Source organism: Corvus hawaiiensis, chromosome 7 (assembly GCF_020740725.1).
Source record: "Corvus hawaiiensis isolate bCorHaw1 chromosome 7, bCorHaw1.pri.cur, whole genome shotgun sequence".
Lineage (NCBI taxonomy): Eukaryota > Metazoa > Chordata > Aves > Passeriformes > Corvidae > Corvus > Corvus hawaiiensis.
In genome coordinates this window covers 22,214,338-22,233,572 of record NC_063219.1, presented here as the reverse complement: position 1 = coordinate 22,233,572, position 19,235 = coordinate 22,214,338, and the positions used below count along the sequence as shown (strand labels likewise).

The 19,235-nt window shown below is 35.8% G+C and overlaps 1 protein-coding gene across 5 annotated transcripts in view; it reads right to left on the bottom strand.

Annotated features, from left to right (window-relative positions):
- LOC125328475 (sodium channel protein type 2 subunit alpha-like) overlaps positions 1-19,235 on the bottom strand; it is a 70,622-nt gene that overhangs the window by 37,890 nt on the left and 13,497 nt on the right. For 3 of the 5 annotated variants that reach the window (XM_048309209.1, XM_048309211.1, XM_048309212.1), the window contains 10 exons: positions 16,382-16,698; positions 12,678-12,796; positions 11,708-11,797; positions 9,983-10,111; positions 9,196-9,287; positions 8,068-8,340; positions 7,705-7,768; positions 6,695-6,836; positions 6,336-6,542; positions 3,162-3,461 (listed from right to left, as the gene is read on the bottom strand). In XM_048309209.1, coding sequence (XP_048165166.1) covers positions 3,162-3,461; positions 6,336-6,542; positions 6,695-6,836; positions 7,705-7,768; positions 8,068-8,340; positions 9,196-9,287; positions 9,983-10,111; positions 11,708-11,797; positions 12,678-12,796; positions 16,382-16,648 — 1,683 coding nt within the window. In that variant the 5' untranslated portion in view covers positions 16,649-16,698. Of the gene's footprint in view, positions 1-3,161; positions 3,462-6,335; positions 6,543-6,694; positions 6,837-7,704; positions 7,769-8,067; positions 8,341-9,195; positions 9,288-9,383; positions 9,476-9,982; positions 10,112-11,707; positions 11,798-12,677; positions 12,797-16,381; positions 16,699-19,235 lie in introns of those variants that run through there. The other 2 variants (XM_048309210.1, XM_048309213.1) reach the window with 2 other exon arrangements.

Below are 19,235 nucleotides of genomic sequence, written 5' to 3'. Positions count from 1 at the left end.
GATAGTCATTTTATTATAAGTGTGTCCATTAGGGGAATGTGTTCACCAGGGGACCTGAAGTAGAGAGAAAATTCTTTTAAGGTAGCAGGACTAAGGAAAAGTTGTGCAGAAGACATAAGCAAGGTTGAAGAGTTCTGAGTGAAGACGGTGCATAGAGCTGGTATGGACTGTGCTGGAGACAGTTTTCAATATCACTATCAAGGTTTTGCAGGTATTTATCTTTTATTCCTTCTATTAGAGTACAGAGCTAAAAGTGCTTTACTTCTCTTCTTCATCCCCCGGATTCCTAGGGATAACAACTAATAATGCTCACTGATCACTGTTTTCTCTTTTATTTGGTAGATGCAGAAGTGATCTTAAGTTTGGTATTGAGATCCTTCTAAACTGATGTAAGGAACTTGACTGACTTCTTCACAATAGGCTCAACAGTGGGGGAAAAATAACTAGACTACAGAGGAGACAGCTTGGGGAAGCTTTGGAGATACAGTAGCAGCACTCTTAGGCATAGCTCTCTGGGGGCTATAGCAGGCTGCACACACCTGCCAGAATGTACCACTCTGTTATCAGGCAGCTCAAAGCAAGTATTCATCAGGGACACCGTTACCTAAAGATATTCTGCTACGGGTGAGAAAAATAAATCAGTGGTTGTTGGTAATTTATCTTTTAATTACAGTAGAAGCTGGTTAATGAAGTGTTCTTCTCCCTTGCTACATATTTTATTAACAGCATTCATGAATAAATAAAATGAGTACTAATTGTGGAGAAAAGTAACCTGGCATTCAGCCTTCAGTACTGCATTTGTACAAATCCTCACATCTTTGTTCATCAAAAACCTGGTTTGAGACTATTGTCGCCTTTTCAGTATTTTTGCAGGTGGAAAGTCCTCATATGTAATAGCAATGGGTCTGATCCCAGGTATAATTAAAGTGAAAACTGTCCTATATTATATAATCCTATGTTAATACATTGTAAATCAAACACTGTATATATACATATATCAACCCATATGTATCTCTGTATATGCATAGCCAGATATATAAATTCACACACATAATGTATGTACTGAAATGGTAGAACTGCCTGTTGTTTACCAGGGTTGGAAGGTGTTTACCATTATGAGATGTATTTTTTTCTGCTCTTTGGTATAGCTCTTACATCTATACCAAATTTTAATAGTTTGGGCTGAAATTTTCTATTCTGGTTGTCAGCCTCAGGCTGAGTTATTTGAAAAATATCAGCCAAATGATTTTGCTAACCCATTTATGTAAACTTGGCTGGAGAAAAAGTGCTGTTTTGCTTATACTGAGAGATAATTTTATCCAAAAGGAACCCCTAGCTTCTACAGAATATGACACTGAATTCTGAAAAAGCGGTAAACTAATTACTACACCCTTTTAACATTTCCTTTTAAATATATCTGGCCAACCTACAGTCCTTCAAAAAATGACATGCTCACCAGGGTTTCATCTGACTACCAGTGATACCCTTGTTCTTTTAGAGAATGTTCCCATGGCTGCTATGTTTTATTTGCAGGCCAATCTTTCCAATATGTGTTACCACATTTTGAGCACAGCTAATTAGATTAGCCCCCTCAGGGATTTGGGAGAAACAATGCCTGTTCTGCAAGTTCCTGCTGCATTGAGACAAAAGCTATAAGCCAAAGTGGCTGCAATTTTAACACATGTAGAGGCAGAAATATATGTGTCTACATGCTACTAGAAAGTAAGGACTGAAAGGAAGGCTTGACTTTTCTGGCAAACTGCATGTGGAATATAGTATCAAAGGACAAAACCTCTTACAGGGACCAGCAGAGCAGATTATCTCTCCTTACCATTCTGCCTCATTGTTTCCTACTCTGGACCCTGTCTCACCAGGGAGATACTCCATGGCTAACAAAACAAATGAACTCTTCCTTTACCAATTCTACTGTTTGCAATTCTTTCGCTCTTGTGGCACCCAAGTTTTAGTTGTATGCTGTCAACTTTTGCCCCAAAGCTTTGTTACAACTGCAAAAAAAAAAATGTTAAGAGAGTCTTTAATTAGTTATTCTTACTCTGGATGGTATTCTTAGGTAAATGCTATCTATTGGCTCAGACCACACATTATCATTTTGAAGAGATGCATTTTGAGTGATTTTTTCTAAGAATGCCGTAACTGTGTGTAGCCTTGAAATAAGCAAAAGTAGCACAGAATCATTTAGGCTAGAAAACACCTCCAAGACCATCAAGCCCAACCTTTGGCTGATCACCACCTTGTCAACTAGACCATGGTACTAAGTGCTATGTCCAGTCATTTCTTGAACACCTCAAGGGATGCTGACTCCACCACCTCCCTGAGTAGTCCATTCCAATATTTTACAATCCTTTCCATGAAGGAATTCCTCCTGATGTCCAATCTGATATTCTCCTGGCACATCTTGAGCCTATTTCCTCTTATCCTGTCACTGGTTGCCTAGGACGCTGACCCCCACCCAGCCACAACCCCCTTTCAGGGAGCTGTAGAGACCCTTTGATTTATGGGAGTAGAGCTTTGAACTTTGGATTAAATCATGTCCAGAGGTCCTTCATAAACTACTTTTTTCCTATGATTGCAATGATTCTCTGTCATGTATAATGGATTTCTAACGAAAAAGAACAGTATGACTAAATTGTTATATATATGAGCCTGAAAGATCCCTATGTAGTTTGTCCTTACTGTGCAGTACTAGTGCAACTATTCTCATTATCTTCACATTAAAGAAGCTAATTAAGGAAAATAATAGAAACTACTGGCAATGTGGGCTTTCCTGTGCAGACTATTTTGATGTTGCAGTCTGCTAAAAACCCCACATATTTGTACAGTTTTGAAATGGATCCAGAATGTATGGTTCATTAATGCATATATATGAATACTAATCTTTCTTTCTCCAGTCTGCTAGACACATCCTCAGAAATACAGTTTCAGAAATGTGTTAATTAAGTTTATAAGTATTCCTAGAATGTTGTTTTATCCCTTTGCTACTAGAATGGGTCAAACATCTCAAACTTACACTGTGAATGGTGCTTCCACTGATTTTTCCTTCATTCACCATTTACATAACTTCCATATGTAAACCTGCTGTAATATCAGTGAAAATAAAAGTAGAGTGAACACATGTGACTTAGTAAAATAGAGTGCTGTACCTGGTGAGGAGAAGTGAGCCTTTTTTCATATGTCAGTTGACTTCCTTCAGTGGAGAAGCGGAAACTTTTCCTTCTGATACTGTCTTCTGACTCAGACTTGGGGAACTTATCGATATCTCCTTTGTCCTCTGCTTCAGACATTTCTTTCTGTCTTCTTTTCTTCCTTCTGTTTCTTCTTTCTTTAGCACTCTTTGAGCTCAGCTTTGATGCTTCTGAAGAGCTTTCCAAGAGTTCTCCTAATCCCCCTACACCACTGAAATCTCTTGATGCAACTGATGCCGCTGCTACTGCTGCTGTTGTCTGTCAGGTTACAAAGCAAGGTATTCTTAGTAGGCCAAAAAAAGAATAATTTTATAGTCTTTTATCAACTGGTTTTTATTATCACTGTGATAATAATGCTCTTTGCACACTCTTGAGTGTGTAAATATACCCCAAAAAATTTTACTGAAGACAAACTATTGAGTCGTACAGCTCCTCACTGTTTAGCAGCATGAGCTATTTGAAGCACCAACTTCAGCAGAATAATAGCTACACTATTTCTTAAAGTATTGCTGCACAAGGCACTGGTCTAAAATAAAAGTAGTCAGAAAAGTGTTAACATAATGCTTTTTCATGTATTTCAGACCTGTTACTCCATTTTCTCTGGAGAAAAGCCCCACATCATGGTCTAATTCAGCTAATCCCTTCTGAGCTCTTACAGAGAAAACTAATGCCTAACACTCATCATCATGTGAGTTAATGTATCAAAATCCAAATAGTGCCATGAAAGTAGTTGAATCCAGCCTTTCCTCACTGTCTTCACAGCAAGAACACTCCCTTTACTTTCCTTCTGCCTTTGCTGGTACCAGGCACACTCTCTAGGCACATCTTCAAGCCCTGCCTCCCTCTTCACTTTTCTCCTCCCACATGTCCCACCATATCTGCACTCTAGGTCTTTGTTATAGATATGCAAAGGTACATTTATTGCCTGTTGGTGCTACAGCCTGAGAGAAGAGGAAAAGTTTAGATTTCTTCTTGGATAGAAAGGGATGAGATGACTTACTAGAGTCATCCCAAAACTCAGGACCAGTATCTTTAACTACAGTGGTCAGCCTACTAGCTGTGGTTCATTAGAGAAAGGTTGTCATCAAAAAAAGAAGAATTGAGAGTATGTCCAGTGTTGTTCCTTGAAAGAACTGTGGGAGATTCCTATGAAATTCTGCAGTGGAAATATCTTCAGGAAGATGAAAGGCTGCTCTTAGCTTACAAAAAAGGGTGGTGTGATAAATGGCAATAGACTAGGGTTATATAACAAGATGATTAGTAATTATCCAGCAAAACATATTATATTCAATGCCAATATTATATTCAAGTATTTCAGGAATAATGACATATCTCTCTACAGCAGGAAAGGATAGTTTGAAAGCTCATAGTATGAATTAATGTCTTTCTTTGCCACAACATACAACCCATGCTATAGAAGTTGACTGTACACAGACTTTTTCTGCTAAATGGAATATTAAAGGGATTCTGAAGTGTTTATAAAATAAAAAAACAATACTCAAAGTTTTGTCATACTGGTTCAGAATATCATCCTTCAAAGACTCGAACAGAAACAAAGGCGGCAGATGCTGAGTCATCACCTATCTACTTCATAATACTAACAGTAAAGGTCAAACAAGTGGAGCAACCCAAAGACCACTGTGATGACTTAATTTGTGGATGAATAAGTTCAGTGTCAAGGGGGTGAAGAGATGGGTCCCAAAGTAATTTCTGCCTCAGCAACTAACTCAACACATCAGTGATCCACCTTGTACTGCCTACTTTCTGCTAACGTTTTCATAAACAAAAGAGATCCTGACTGTAATAATGGTTTACTTATAATGAATGTAGTGGTCACTCATTTAAAAAAATATGACTTTCCAGGGTCTTTATTCAACCTGACTTGTAGTCTCTGTTTCATATTCTATTTTTCTTTCTATGTCTGGATCAGTGTCATTTTTCCCCACTTGCAGACATACAAACATCTAGATGAGCCTCCTGATATCTTTTGATATAATGTGATTTAGTGCCTTTAAGGCATTAAAATACCAGATTTAAGAAAAAGCCAGCAACATACACTTTGCTGACATTCAACCTTTCTAAATTTGAGTTTTGCAGGATTCTGCTCTTTCTTTAGTAATGTGGAAAGGATAAAGTTTAATGACTAAAATTAAGATATGCTAATTAGATTTCACAGGTCATACATAAAGATTTCTGTTCAAGCGAAAAAACAGAGAATTTCTCTTTTTATTAGCACTTTATGGAGTCATTCTAACTTAAGGAAAATACCTGCAAAGTACTACCAAAAACATAGTTTCATAGAAGATTCAAATTTGCTAGCATTTTATAAACACTGTCCTGTTGAAAATGACTAAATGCCATTTGAAAAGCAATGGTAAATCAGTCCAGAAATTAGACAGATGGCTGACTCACAGAGATGAACCCCTGCATATATTTTACTTTCAGATAAGAAAATCTTTCACAAAAGTGTCTATTGAAATGTCTTTTTCTCATAAAACTTTAAATAATTTTCTTCTCTTTTGAAAGGAAACAAAGATTACTTTAAAAGAATTCTGAAATAATATCTTTGTTATGAATATTGCTCATCTGGTTTTGAATATTGCTTGTCTCTTCTAAGAATACATAAACTTCTGATTTACTACAGCGTCAATTAGGGATATTTTTAATTATTTTGCTGGATAGAAACCTAAAAGAATACTGATTACGATCCTTCTCTCTATTTGATGAATACTATTAAGTACAGCCAGCTTGGCAATTCTCACTCAGATGTAAACCAGAAGTAACATCACTAGACTTCGTTCATGCTATTTATAAGATCTGTAACATAAAAGCACCATTAATTATGACTACTTAATGTCAGGTTTCTAGAATACTCTTATGACAAACATTTTACTTTTACAATCCCTTGGTGAATGAAGTAACATTCTTTTCAGTACCATTAACTTGCTTTTTTTACTATCTGGTTTGTTTCTGGTTTTCATTGGCTATTTCCACTTTTATAACTTGCATGGTAAACAAGACCTTTTATTTTCCACAATTCATTGCACAATGTGTAGGTGTTGTTAATCATAAAAGATTTTTTTCCTTGCCTTAAGAACAAGGTTGTTCAGAAAGGACAATTTCTATCATTACCTGAGCTTCTTCCTGTTGCTTCTTTAGTTGTTCCAGCATCTGTTGAAATTCTGCCTCTTTCTGCTCTGCTTCTTCCATTGTTGCTTGATTCTGCTCTTCATAGGCCATGGCGACCACAGCCAGGATCAGGTTGATCAGGTAGAAAGAGCCCAGAAAAATCACCAGAACAAAAAAGATCATGTATGTCTTCCCAGCAGCACGAAGAGTCTGGGGAGCAGAAAGCATATCTATATATTATTTCACCGCTTACCTTTTTCACTGCAACAACATTTTGCTTTCAGCTCATGTAAAAATAAGCCTATTTATGTAATTTTGGAGGTCACCAACAGTTTACTATTTATGTCATAATAATTTCTTACCAGCTGATAGAGGTTTTCCCAGAAGTCCTGAGTCATTAGCCGAAACAGAGACAAAAAAGCCCAACTGAAGGTGTCAAAACTTGTGTAGCCATAGTTGGGGTTTCTACCAGCTTTCACACATATATATCCTTCTGGGCATTGCCTATGTGAAAACCAAACAGGAGGCACTTAGTCATAACTTTTATTCCCTTCTAGAACATATGTATTGTCTTTTGGAAGAATATGCATTATTTTTCCACAGGAAATCCATAAATTACAATTAAATTCAATCAGAAAAAAAATTCCTAAGAATTTAACTAAGAACATAGTAAATGAAAGATACCCATTCCATCCGCTCACTGGTTGAAATGACCTAAATATTAAAACTCTCCTCAATTACATTTTGCAAATAGAATCTTTATTCTAAATGAATTATTTCCTGCCAAAATAATTGCTAAAATGTTGTTAAGGTTACAGACAGATTAAACAATATTATTAGCTAAATCCAATTGTAGTATTAGGGATTTCCCACATAATGCTGATATATATATAGTAAACCTCTTCACTGTTGCCAGTCAGGCATCCAAGTTCAGCTAACAATTCTAGGCTCATAATTTGGCACATGTAAATGGCAGAATTTGCCAAAAATAAGAGTTAGGCTTGAAAAATAGATTCAATCTTGAACTATGAAGTCACTGTTGTGCTTTCTTAATATTTTCCATGTTCTCTTTCTCACTTCTAACTTTTGTTGCCTCCTACCTTCTTCAATCAGTAAATCACCAAAAGAGACTTTACAAAATTTCAGATTTTATCAATAAAACCAACTTCATTTTCCAATCAAGCAGGGAAAAGGCTGTTAATTGGTATTTTGTTTAGCCAGAGGGTAAAACGTTTTGACACAAGTAAGAAATTCTTGCTTAGCTGCAAAACTTCATAAGTTCTGTAACTCTTCTAAATATGAAGTTGCAACTAGGTTTCATGTTACTGCTTTTTCTACAGAGCGTAACAGAGAATTTTTGAAAGGGTCTTACCCTGCATCAGAGCTATTACCACAAAGTAGGGCATCTCTTTGTCCTTCCAAGATGTAAAAATGAGCTGTGTAGAAAGCATTAGAAATATATATGAATAGATCAAATAAACCTGAAGGTGCTACAAAGTAAAATAAAAATAATTATGTTAAATCAAAGAGGCTAGATACTGCTCACTTTGTAGCTTGTTTAGGAACCTTTATGGTTTTTTTTTTTTTTTACTGTATTTGATCTCTGTCAAAAAGTGACTGTAAGCAGTTCTACATAAGGCAGAAATATAAACCTCTCAATGTTCTTTGATTGGTCACAAATAATTACATATTTTGGCCACAAATATATTAAAATAGTTACATCAGATGTTCTTACTTTCATCCTCAATGTAATCCTTCCAGTTAAACGTGCTCACTGTCATGTTAACAAATGTACCATTTTCATTCATTGTGCTGTTAAAGTAGGAAATAATGTTTATTTCAAAAGTAGAATTGTCTGGAGGCCACTGCAGGCATTTATTCCTCAAGTTGCCCATGAACAGCTGCAGCCCTATCAGTGCAAATACACTCAGACAAAACACAGTCAGGATCATCACATCTGAGAGCTTCTTCACAGACTGAATCAGGGCTCCCACAATAGTCTTCAGGCCTGCAAACAAAAAAGATCCGTAGAATTATCAAAGAGTATCTTTGCCCTTCCCATATAATTAAGAGGCCATGCAGACACTTAAAAAGAATTTTTTTTTTTTATTTTTTAAAGGTAAAGCTTCATGAGCAGCCTCAGAGCTTGTGAAGATGAATGAAAGAAAAAGATTCCTTTTTATGAATATGCAATGTACATATATTGCAATAAATCAAATATATAATATTATTCTCAAGCAGGAAAATTTATCAATCATGGTTTCCTAGTACAGATTCGATTGCATTTCCTAATTTTTCTCTGCATTAAATATTCTGCCAATAATTCAGTTTCCAGTTAATACTAAACTGGAACACTTCACAACAACGCGAAGACAGCATGAGATAGAATTGCAAGTAATTTTGAATGAAAAAGTCATTTGCATTTGATAAATTTTCCTGTGCATCATTTATTTTCTCTTTGGTATCTTCTTTTGTTGTTACTTGTTTATTTTTAAGACTAATATCAATCTTAAGTGGTAAAACAAAGGAGAAATTTCAAAACCAACAAAGCCATAGCACTAAGCTTTTATAAAGTAGAGGCAATTTGTCACAATAAAATGCAGAAAAACAAAGCAAAATAACCCATAGGCCTCATATTTTATGTTTCATGCAAGAATCTGTTAAACTCAAAGGCTGATTTTGCAAAATAAAAGAAGCTAATGCTGAAAAGGCAAAGAATCATAATCTAGGTTAATGATCCATGCCTTTTTTTTCTTTTTTTTTTTTTTTTTTGGCAACATGAGCAGCCAACAGCAAACTTATGCTCAAAGAAAGTGAATTCAATGGAACAAAAGTCAGCCTCGGTGTTTAACCTGGCTCTCACCTGGAATGACTGATATTGTTTTCAAAGCTCGGAGAACTCTGAATGTTCTCAACGCTGAGACATTGCCCAGGTCCACAAACTCTGTCACATATCTGTAATAGGGGAGTTCACACACAAACACAATGACAGCACACAAATAACAGTTGGAGATACGAGGGGCCTAACACCTTACACCAACTACTTCTTACCTGGAATTACAGAAATAGTTTTCAAAGCTCTCAATACTCTGAAAGTTCGAAGAGCTGAAACATTGCCTAGGTTTACAAATTCTGTTACATACCTGTAGGATTAAATCACAGTTATTCAGAATTGAGGCAGAGCTTATACTAATTAAGTGGGTCTTCAAAACCTCTGTGGCAATACTAGCAATCATACTTCAAAATTTACCTGTCTCTTCAGTACATTTCACTTTAATAATTATTTTCATCCATTTTGATTAAATGTCATTGAAGTGAAACTCACTGATTTGTATTTGAACATCTAGTTAAACTAATTAGCTTGTAATGGGACGGTGACATGAAGTCAAAGGGATGGCTTCATTGCTGGTGAGCGGAAAAATGTAGGACATGAAATTAGTGTCCCTCAGCAGTAATTACACTAGTGGCTGACACTCCATTTCGGCTTCTGCCGTATTTTACTTTGATTTATGAATACTAAAATGTGTGATACGGTGTCTAAACTTCAAAGGTGGCAAAAATTAAATATGTGTAAATAAATACATTTATTATAATAATATTTACCACTAATTTCATGCCCTAAAAGCTTAAAAAGTTCTTGAAGCACTTACGCCATTAAAATGACACTGAAGTCAAGCCAGTTCCATGGGTCTCGCAGAAAAGTAAAACCTTCTAAGCAGAATCCCCTTGCAAGAATTTTGATAAGTGATTCAAAGGTATAAATTCCAGTGAAAGTGTACCTGAAAATCATCAGAGCAGGAATAATGGATTTTTGCATACTTATAGACAGTGCCAGTCTTTAGCAAAGATGAATTAAAAGAAAAGAAAAAGTATTTAGAAGTGAAAGGAATAAATTATCAACTTTACTTGCCCCAAATATTGTAGTTCTGTTCAGTGTTTGTTGAAATTTGAACCTGATGTATATGCTACTCATTTTCTAAAAGGTTGATTTAATCTTAGTTCTTGTGCCTACAAATAATTTCTGACTCTAGTATTTATGGATATATTTCAGACTTTGATATTTATATGTACATTCTTTGGCACTCACAAGGTTGCCTCTTTGCTTGCATTCATAAATCAGGTAGACGTCTAAGGAAAAAACCGAAGAATTTTTTTTATGTCAAAATCAGAAAGTTTTGTAAAAGTCAGTTTTGGATAATAACTATACTAATGACTATATTACATGTCTATTTCATAAACAATAATCAAATATAAGAAATCATGCCCAGACTGTTATTCTCAAAGATGTAGAGCATGATTACCAGTTTACCTGGTGTGTGAGCAGCTATTCATTTAACAACATAGAATAGTCAGTTATAAGGAGCATAATGCAGGCACTTCCTGAGACCCACATGGATCTCCGTGGACCTCCAGAATAAAGGAATTCTACCTACAGACCCTACTGCTCTCCTTTCAGACTCTCAGCAATTCTAACAAGCCATCGTCACTGTTAACTGGGAATGGGTTAATGGTAGCAGTTTCCAAACAGCGTTCAGTGTAAGGTTCATTATTGCAGAGAAATAAACAAATAAAAACCAGTAATGGCTATTTGAGAAAATGAGGGAATGAAAGAAGCAACAAGTGGTTAGAAGCAGGTCTTTAATGAGTAGTAGTATTTCAAATAAAAACATAAAAGGCTTTGAGGAACATGACCTAGTAGAAGGTGTCCCTGCATGCCAGGGAGTTGAAACTGGATGATGTCTAAGATCCCTTCCAACCCAAACCATTCTATGATTCTACAGTATTTGAGAGGAAAACATGTATCTGTATTTTGTTAGAGAATAAACGTGCATTTATAACCACGAACAAGAAAGAGAAATATTCCTTATTTAGGTCAGCTCTTTGTTACTCTTTCATAGGTAAGGCCCTTTCCTTGGCAGTTTAAGTTTCTTGTGGTTTGTGGGTTGTGTGTGCTTGTTGTGGCAGGTACTTATGAGTTCAAATCAGTAAGGCACAATAAAAGTCCCACTGTGATGAGATCGTGGATACTCAAGCAAGGTATGGCAACAATTTTACATGCACAATTTTACCTGCACATCTGTAGCTCCTTTTCTAATTTACAGCTCAGAATATCCAAGGACAAGAGCTCCTATTTGTATTACACAGCAGAAGTTCACCTATTCCTCAGACATAATTTTAATGAACATGGTGTTACTCTTAAATCATTTAAGTTATTCAGGAGGAAACCAGAAAGATATTGATGATCTCATGGAATCTGGTTCTTCATGACTCTGGACCAGCTCATTCTGGCATTTCACATTTTTATAAATGCTTCTTGTTTGGAGTCACACATAAAAAAAGATGTAAAAATAAAGAAGTAAAAATATTTAACTTACTCTACATTCTTTGTCCAGTCTGGAGGGTTACTCATGGTCATAAATACACAGTTGGTCAAAATAGTGCACATGATAAGCATGCTGAATAATGTAGGTTATAGTTAAGGCACATACATCAGAAAAGTAGGACAGCTTTATAACACTGAAATTGCTTTAAAATATTAAGTGTATATAAATGTGTACAAATAACATGACATTCTAATTAAAGTCTGAAAATAAAGCTTTGCACATAAATTTATGTATTTTAAATAGTGTACCATCTGGCATATTACGGTGCACTTCTGTAAAACAATGCAATACTTTCGTAATTATAGCAGGTTCAAGTTTTAAATGAAATTTAAACACATCTTTAACTCTATAAATCATGGAATGACTGCCCAAATGTAATTACTCATTTAATACAGGTGGATCATTCTAAAAGATCTTTAGTCGAGGTTGGTTGTTTAGGCCCAAGTTCTTCTTTGAACATGATTGAAATATATTTGAAAATACGCTCCTTTATCCTGAATCTTTTATAGGACACCTATCCCAGTGCTGAAAATATAATGCTGAAAAAGCAGCTCTTTACCCATGCTCTTTTGTCCTTGCTAAGCGAGTCTAGTTCATGAACAGTATTACTGGTCTTGGTAAAAGTGTGACCTTAGATATGTTCAAGTGCAATGGTTTGTTACTAATGTGGCCTTAGCTGCAGGGCTTAGTACGGGATCAGGTCTCCTTTTAGATATAAAGCCTGATATTTAAACTCTGACAGCTTTAGGTGGTTCAGTAGAGAATTCTCTCAGCAGGGATGAAGATCATACTCCAATTCATGTGTGATATTGCTCCTTTTTTAAAGTGTGAACAACATATATTTATTTAGCATAGTTCACCCCCATGGACACAATTTGTATATCCACATGAAAAGTATTATTTCAGTCATTAAGTATTTTTAAATAGCAACACTTAAATCAACATTAAGAAAAAAGGATATGAATGTACCAAAATCTTGATAGCAATTTTTCTGATGGGATTAAAAGGAGTTAAAATATACAAGGCAGATGTGGCACTGAAACGGAAAATTGCTTTTCCCTTATTCAATACTATGAAAGTCTGCAAAAAAGAAATACAAAATTAAAATACAGTGTTGACTACATATATATCTTCACCTTCTACTAAAACTTTCCATTCTCCACCTGAGAGGTACAAGTTCCATTCTACTGTCTGCCTGTGGTAGGAAAATAACTGATTTCTATGAATACAATGGATTAAGCCCTCCACAGCCAATTCTTCAATGTGCAAAATTTGCCAGCATGTGGAATGAATTCTGATGTTATTAAAATTGGTGGGAATTACAAAACACAATGGCAGCTTATCAATAAAAGCAAAATGCAGCATTTTGTCACTAAAATACTTCAATTTTATTTTTAATGAAGTCTTTGATTAAAGTGAGACCTTCAAATTTATCAAATACATTCTACCTTGTGAGTGAACACAAACAAAACCAAAATAGCAAAAGGGCAATTCTAAATGCCACTTTGTATTTGGAACAAATACTTGACAGAATTGTATACACACAGATATATATAGTGACAAGGAGAAATTGTAACTCCACAATCAACCACAATTTAAAAATAATTTTGCTTTCATTTTCTATTTTAAAAACTACCAATATAAATTATATGCATCTTCCAAAACATATATCTGTGAAAAAATTAAAATGATTAATAAATTGCCAGTTAAGGTAGTTCTGAGCAATGTGAGACAAACATACACCAGAATTCGGCATCCTATCACAACAAATCTTTTTTTAAAAAAAATTGCTGGTTTTGTTATTAACACTGTGCTCTTACTCTCCCTATATGTGAGCAGTAAATTTAGCTAGTCATTATCTTTTAAAATTTGGCCTGATAAACGTATGGCTTTTGTTCAGTTTATTATGTTTCTGTGAGCAGTCGCTGCCTAAGTGTATTTGTGTGTGAATGAGGTTTGCTTGCATCTTTGGTGCTGCTTGAAATTTCTTCAGGACATGACTATTCTTCATTCCTTTTGCTCTTTGTCGATGGTAATGGCTCTGCTTTGTGTTAACATAATGGGGTCTCTGTTACACTCTCAGCAGAGCTATATAGTATCACTGTTCTCCATGTTGAATTCCATTCTCTGTAAAAACTTGGCCGTGATCAGAAAAATGCTGCCCTCTCTGTGGCCTTTACTGACTATCTGGTCAGTCATCTCAGGCAGGGAAAGCAAACCTCTTCATGGTGGGAAAGAAAACAGGTGAAGGAGTGTGGCTGGTGCCTGTTCATGGAATAACATCAAGCTAACACTGAGGGTGGCAGAGAACGGACACACACTCCTTGGCATTTCTCCCTGCCCTACAGTCCTTCACCCAGCTGGAAATGCTAGAAAGATGTTGCCTGTCCCAAGGTCACTGCTGCAGCTGAGCCTGAAGACAGACTACAATTCACGTATGATTTCCTCTGCATTGACAAGTCAATAATTAAGGGTACTTGCTACTATACACCAGAGGAGGGATGACTAACTCTAATCCATGATTTAAGATGTCCATTTATTTTCTATTGAGCCTAATTATACTGCTACGTAATATAAATACAGATGTCACCCGTGACTAAAGATTCGACAGTTTACTAATTGTTCTCATAGACTAAGAAGTCCATTATTAGTGTGAGCTTTTACACTTTTGTTCCAAAAAATCTGACTACGTTTTCTGATCAATGGAGGTTAGAAACTATACTTCAGAACTCAGGTTTTCTGAAATTTCACTTGTAGAAGGCTTGTTCAGATAACTTTATCCCTGAACTTATTTATGCAACTTTATTCCTGAATTTTTGCAGCTAGTCCAGAAAAGCCCTTAGTGCTGAAAATTATACTGTAAGTAAGAATTTGCATGGAACTCTTGTTATAACCCAAAACATATAAATTTAAATAACCCTTGTCAATGCTGTTTCTTTAAGCTTTAATTTCTTTACATTTTCTTAATAATGTACATACTTGTATTATCTACAGCACTGTTTATTTAACTTTGGTAACTGTTAGGTTATGCAATTACATACATATTCTGCTTTATTTTCTGTTCCCATTACTGAGGCCATAATTTTTAAACCAGTTTTACAAACCAAAGGCAACCAAAAATTTAGCCACAAAAGTGAGAGTATTATTTGCATGATCTTTTCCTGACAAATAAATTAAGTTTCTTTGGAGTTTAAAGTATTTTATGCCTTGATTTTGTTATAGGGCTCAGCATCAAGTTTCTTATCTTGATGGCAGCCTGGAATGCTTCAAGCCATCATTAGTGCAACTGTGTCGAGTCCTTTCTCTGTTTCAGAGAGATGGGAAAAGATACTCCCAAGTACTTTTCCATAAAAAACCTTCTGCATTTTTTAATTTAGGGGTGTTATCCACCTCTTCATCTTCCTTCACTCTCCTTACCCACAACATTTTGCAGGTCTATCAGAAACTGAGAGAAGATCTTAATGCTGCTAAAGGAGCACGCAGAAATAAACAAGGGTGTAGATGAAAACTGGCTCTTACTGTCACCTGTACCTTTCAGTAATCAGTGCAGGACCTTAGGTACTTTTACCTATTCCCAGGTATTATTTCAGACCCTGGAGAATTTTAAAAGTCTACAGCTAATCCCAACTATGGAAATATACTTGTTTGTTCCTTGTCTTTCTCCTAACTCAAATAACATTAGTCTGCTTCCAATTGCATGCATCATTGATACAAGACCAAAACCCATACACTCTACTGCAAATCCTGACTTTTAAAAAGTCAATTTTTTTACTTGAATGGATCTGTTTGAACTACCTTTTCTATCTCTGAGTCCCTGACTTGGGGATCACGTGAAAAGGAGGACTGTGTATGACTGTGCAAATTGGAAGGGAAAATGCATCTCTTTTAGGAGTTTACATTCTTCATGGAGCACAGTTTTTCTACTAACGGTCCAGTTGTGTTACAGCCCCACACATTTAACTTAGATACATAGCTTTTATCTCAAACCTCTTTGCTCTGGCTTTTCTGTATGAACTCTTCAGAACACCAAAAATGTCTTTTTTCAATTCCTTCATCAAAACTCAGCTTTTCCATGGTGTCTGCCAGAGACTTCTAATTGACACCTTTGCAGTAGAGATCTATCATAGCAAACCCAAGCACCTCAAGCAATAGTTTGCATTGTGGTAGTTTCATATGAGCCAAGATTTAAAGAGTCTCTATATGCTACATATATAGAGATACATATGTATTTCTTACATACATATATATGTTTGCATATGTTATACAGCTGTACAGAAACAAAGAATATGCTTACAGTCCTCTATTTCACTAACTTGGGTGGATGCTACCTTGTTATCTACAACTATTTCCATTGCAAAACCATGCTTGAAACATCTCTTTTGTCATATCCACTCTTACTATTATATTGAAATCAGGAAAATTCATTCTGTTCTCAAGGTCAGGCAAGATCAAGGAAGATACACCTTCCTTATGATGAAGTAAGTAACAAGTAACTCAACAGAATTGAAACAGTCACAATATGGAAGAGCATCAATCAGTTCTGTTAAATTAAAGGATGATTCTGGATATTTAGTGGATTGATAGTTCTAACCATCCCATTTTGTGATTAAACTTTTCTAGTGTATAAAGTTATATTCTCTTTTGTGCAAAACAGTATTCACTCACTTTTTTATTGATATAATATGGGTCCAGGTCTTCCAAAGGTTCAGATACCATTCCTGGAGGTATGTCACCATAAATAAATGGCAGTGTCTTTCCTGCCTCCAAGTCACTGTTTGGTTTTGGACCATTTTCATCATCATCATCTGTATGGTCTTGCTTGGGCTTTTTAGCCTTTTCTTCTGCAGAACGTTTTTCAATAGCTGCGAGAGAATCTCTAGTAAAATAGCGGAAGCTTTCAGGTCCAGGTGGTACCAGCAGTGCCTGTGCCATGTTTTCATCCTGTAAATTTAATTACTTATAGATTCTTGCATAAGAATGACCTATAATAGAAAATGAAATAATTTAGGCAAGCGAGATTGTACCAATGGAAAAAACCCCAACATTTGGTCAGAAATTCTTTCCAGGCTTAAATAGAAATAGAAGCAGTATATTTCAAGGCTGAATGACAGTTAAAAGCAACTGTTCAGAATTTATTTAGATATTTTATAAATTATTTTTCAGCTTTTTCCTGCTGATCCGGAAAAAGACACTATTTCTGCCCACAGACACTGCTTTGGCTGTGTCCTTGGACACTCCCAGTTAGAGCGAACTGCTGATACAAGTGTTTTAACAGTACAGCTTTTTTTTTTTTTTTTTTTTTAACAGCAAATATAAATGCATAGTCTGTGAGGTACTGTTGAAAATTGTAAACCTGCATTCTACTACTTAATAGATTTTATCTTTCCATATTTTTTCAAGCATAGGCAATACAACCTTACAAATGTAAATACTTTCATTAAACTAAAAGATTTTGCATGACTGGTGCTGTTTAAATGACAGCAACTGAATTATGGGAGGAACAAGCATAATTCTTTCTTACTGACACTTAGCTGTGGTGAAGGCTAATATTAGATACCAGAGCAGGTTAGGTTGCATTTATTGACTGTGAGCTGTGAATCAAAACCAGTCTTTTGAGTAAAAAGAAACAGGATGTACAGTCTAGGCTATGTGGGAAAAGATGCTGCTTCTGATTCTTTGCAAGGCCAGTGTCATAGTATTATTGCAGACTGAAACTAGTCTGAAACCTAAGACTCTAGTTCCCTGTGAATGTCTTTAGTACCAGGGGTGGATGATGCTACTTTTTCCTGCTCTCTGCACTGAACTCTCTACTGTACAGCAGGTTTCTTTATGAAGTCCTGCAGTGCATCAACTGAAAGCAGTGTTATTTTTCTCTCTTCCAACTCCTTCTGCAGTAGGAACAGTAATTTAAAGTGATGTACTGTACAGCACAGCTGAGAGGTTTGAATAGCTGGAGGGAGAGAATGGCAAAATGAAGGCAGATATGGTTAAAGAGTGGTGCCACCACAGAAGAAATTAAAGCCTTACTTGGTGTCTACTTTGCAAGAGTTTGTGGCATAGTGTTGTAAAAATTTTAATTATGACAACCAATTTTAAGAGTGAGTTTCAATGCTTAACTAATGAGCTTTAATTATGTTTTCTGTTTAATTATATTTTCTGTTACATTAAACCATGTAACCTTCCCTACATTACTTCATGAATGTGCAACATCTGTATACTGGAGATGCCACATCTAGATTTGAGACATAATATTCTGCTCATTTGCACTCATTCAATAGTCTTTGTCCTAAAGCTTCTTGCCTGTCTGAAGCAGTTTGCAGAAATCCACACACACAGAGACACACGAAGTGCTACAGTAATGATCTTAAGAAATAAGATATGAAGGCAGAAGGGGATGTTAAAAAGTGCTTGAAAAACCTAGAGTAAGAAACTGGAGGAAAGAAATGAAGCAGCATATTCCTAAATCTGAGTTACCAATCCAATGACATAGTAAGAACTCATGGTCCTGTGCCACCTCAAGTCTTTATCTCTGGAGTGGGTTCACAGCACAGCATTAGTATGTATGATCAGCACTGAAGTCACTGAAACAATTTAGACAGTAGATTATAGCACCAAGCAGATAAGTAATACAAAACCAGAACCAAGATACCTGACCATAAATTCAGAAATAAAATACACTGTACTGTAGACACAAAGAAGAAAATATCTCTCAAGAAATATCCTGGAGAACTATGAGTTAATGTAAAGTGCAGAATGACTGTGGAGTGGCTGGAGGTACAGATGCAGTATTAAAGGAAAAATAAATTATAAAGCCAGCCAGAGTCTCCAGCAAGCAACCTTATCACAGGCTTCTATGCTGAAATTTCTGCTACTCATTTTTTCTTTATACAAGATGAATGCCTTTGCTAATCCTTTTTTTTAGTTAATGTAACTCCCAATTATAAGGATCCTAAACTCACACTTGCCCGGTTTTTTTTAGAATTAAAAGCACACTCATTTTCTGGATACAGTCCTTTGATTACTACTTTTGCTCATGCAGGATTAATAAACTAAGAAGATGTCTGAGGTTTACCTTTGGTCTTTCTGAATAATTCATTCTTTTATTCCCCATTTTACAGGTCTGTGACTCAATTTGTCACCCTAGGTGCCTTTTCTATGAAACTAGTTTCAAAAGATGCCTCCAAATCAAGTCATCAGTGTGCCTGTCTTGTCTTTATAGTTCAGTGCATTTGTTTAGGCTGCTTTTCATTAATATTTACGGGTATGAATAGTGTAACAAAATGCATTGTCCTCACTTAAAAGATATGTATTTGTATTGCTAGAAATCCACAAAGGAGCCAACAACTGACTGGGGAAAATATTAGCAGACTTAGGGATTCACTGTATTTCTCAGGGAAAAGAACATGCCCAAAAAAGTTTTCCTGACGAGTTGGAAACATTACTTGAGACGTGCCTCCACTACTGTCTAGCGCAGTTACATCTTTTCTTCGCTGCTGCTGTTACACAAGAAGGTTTTTCC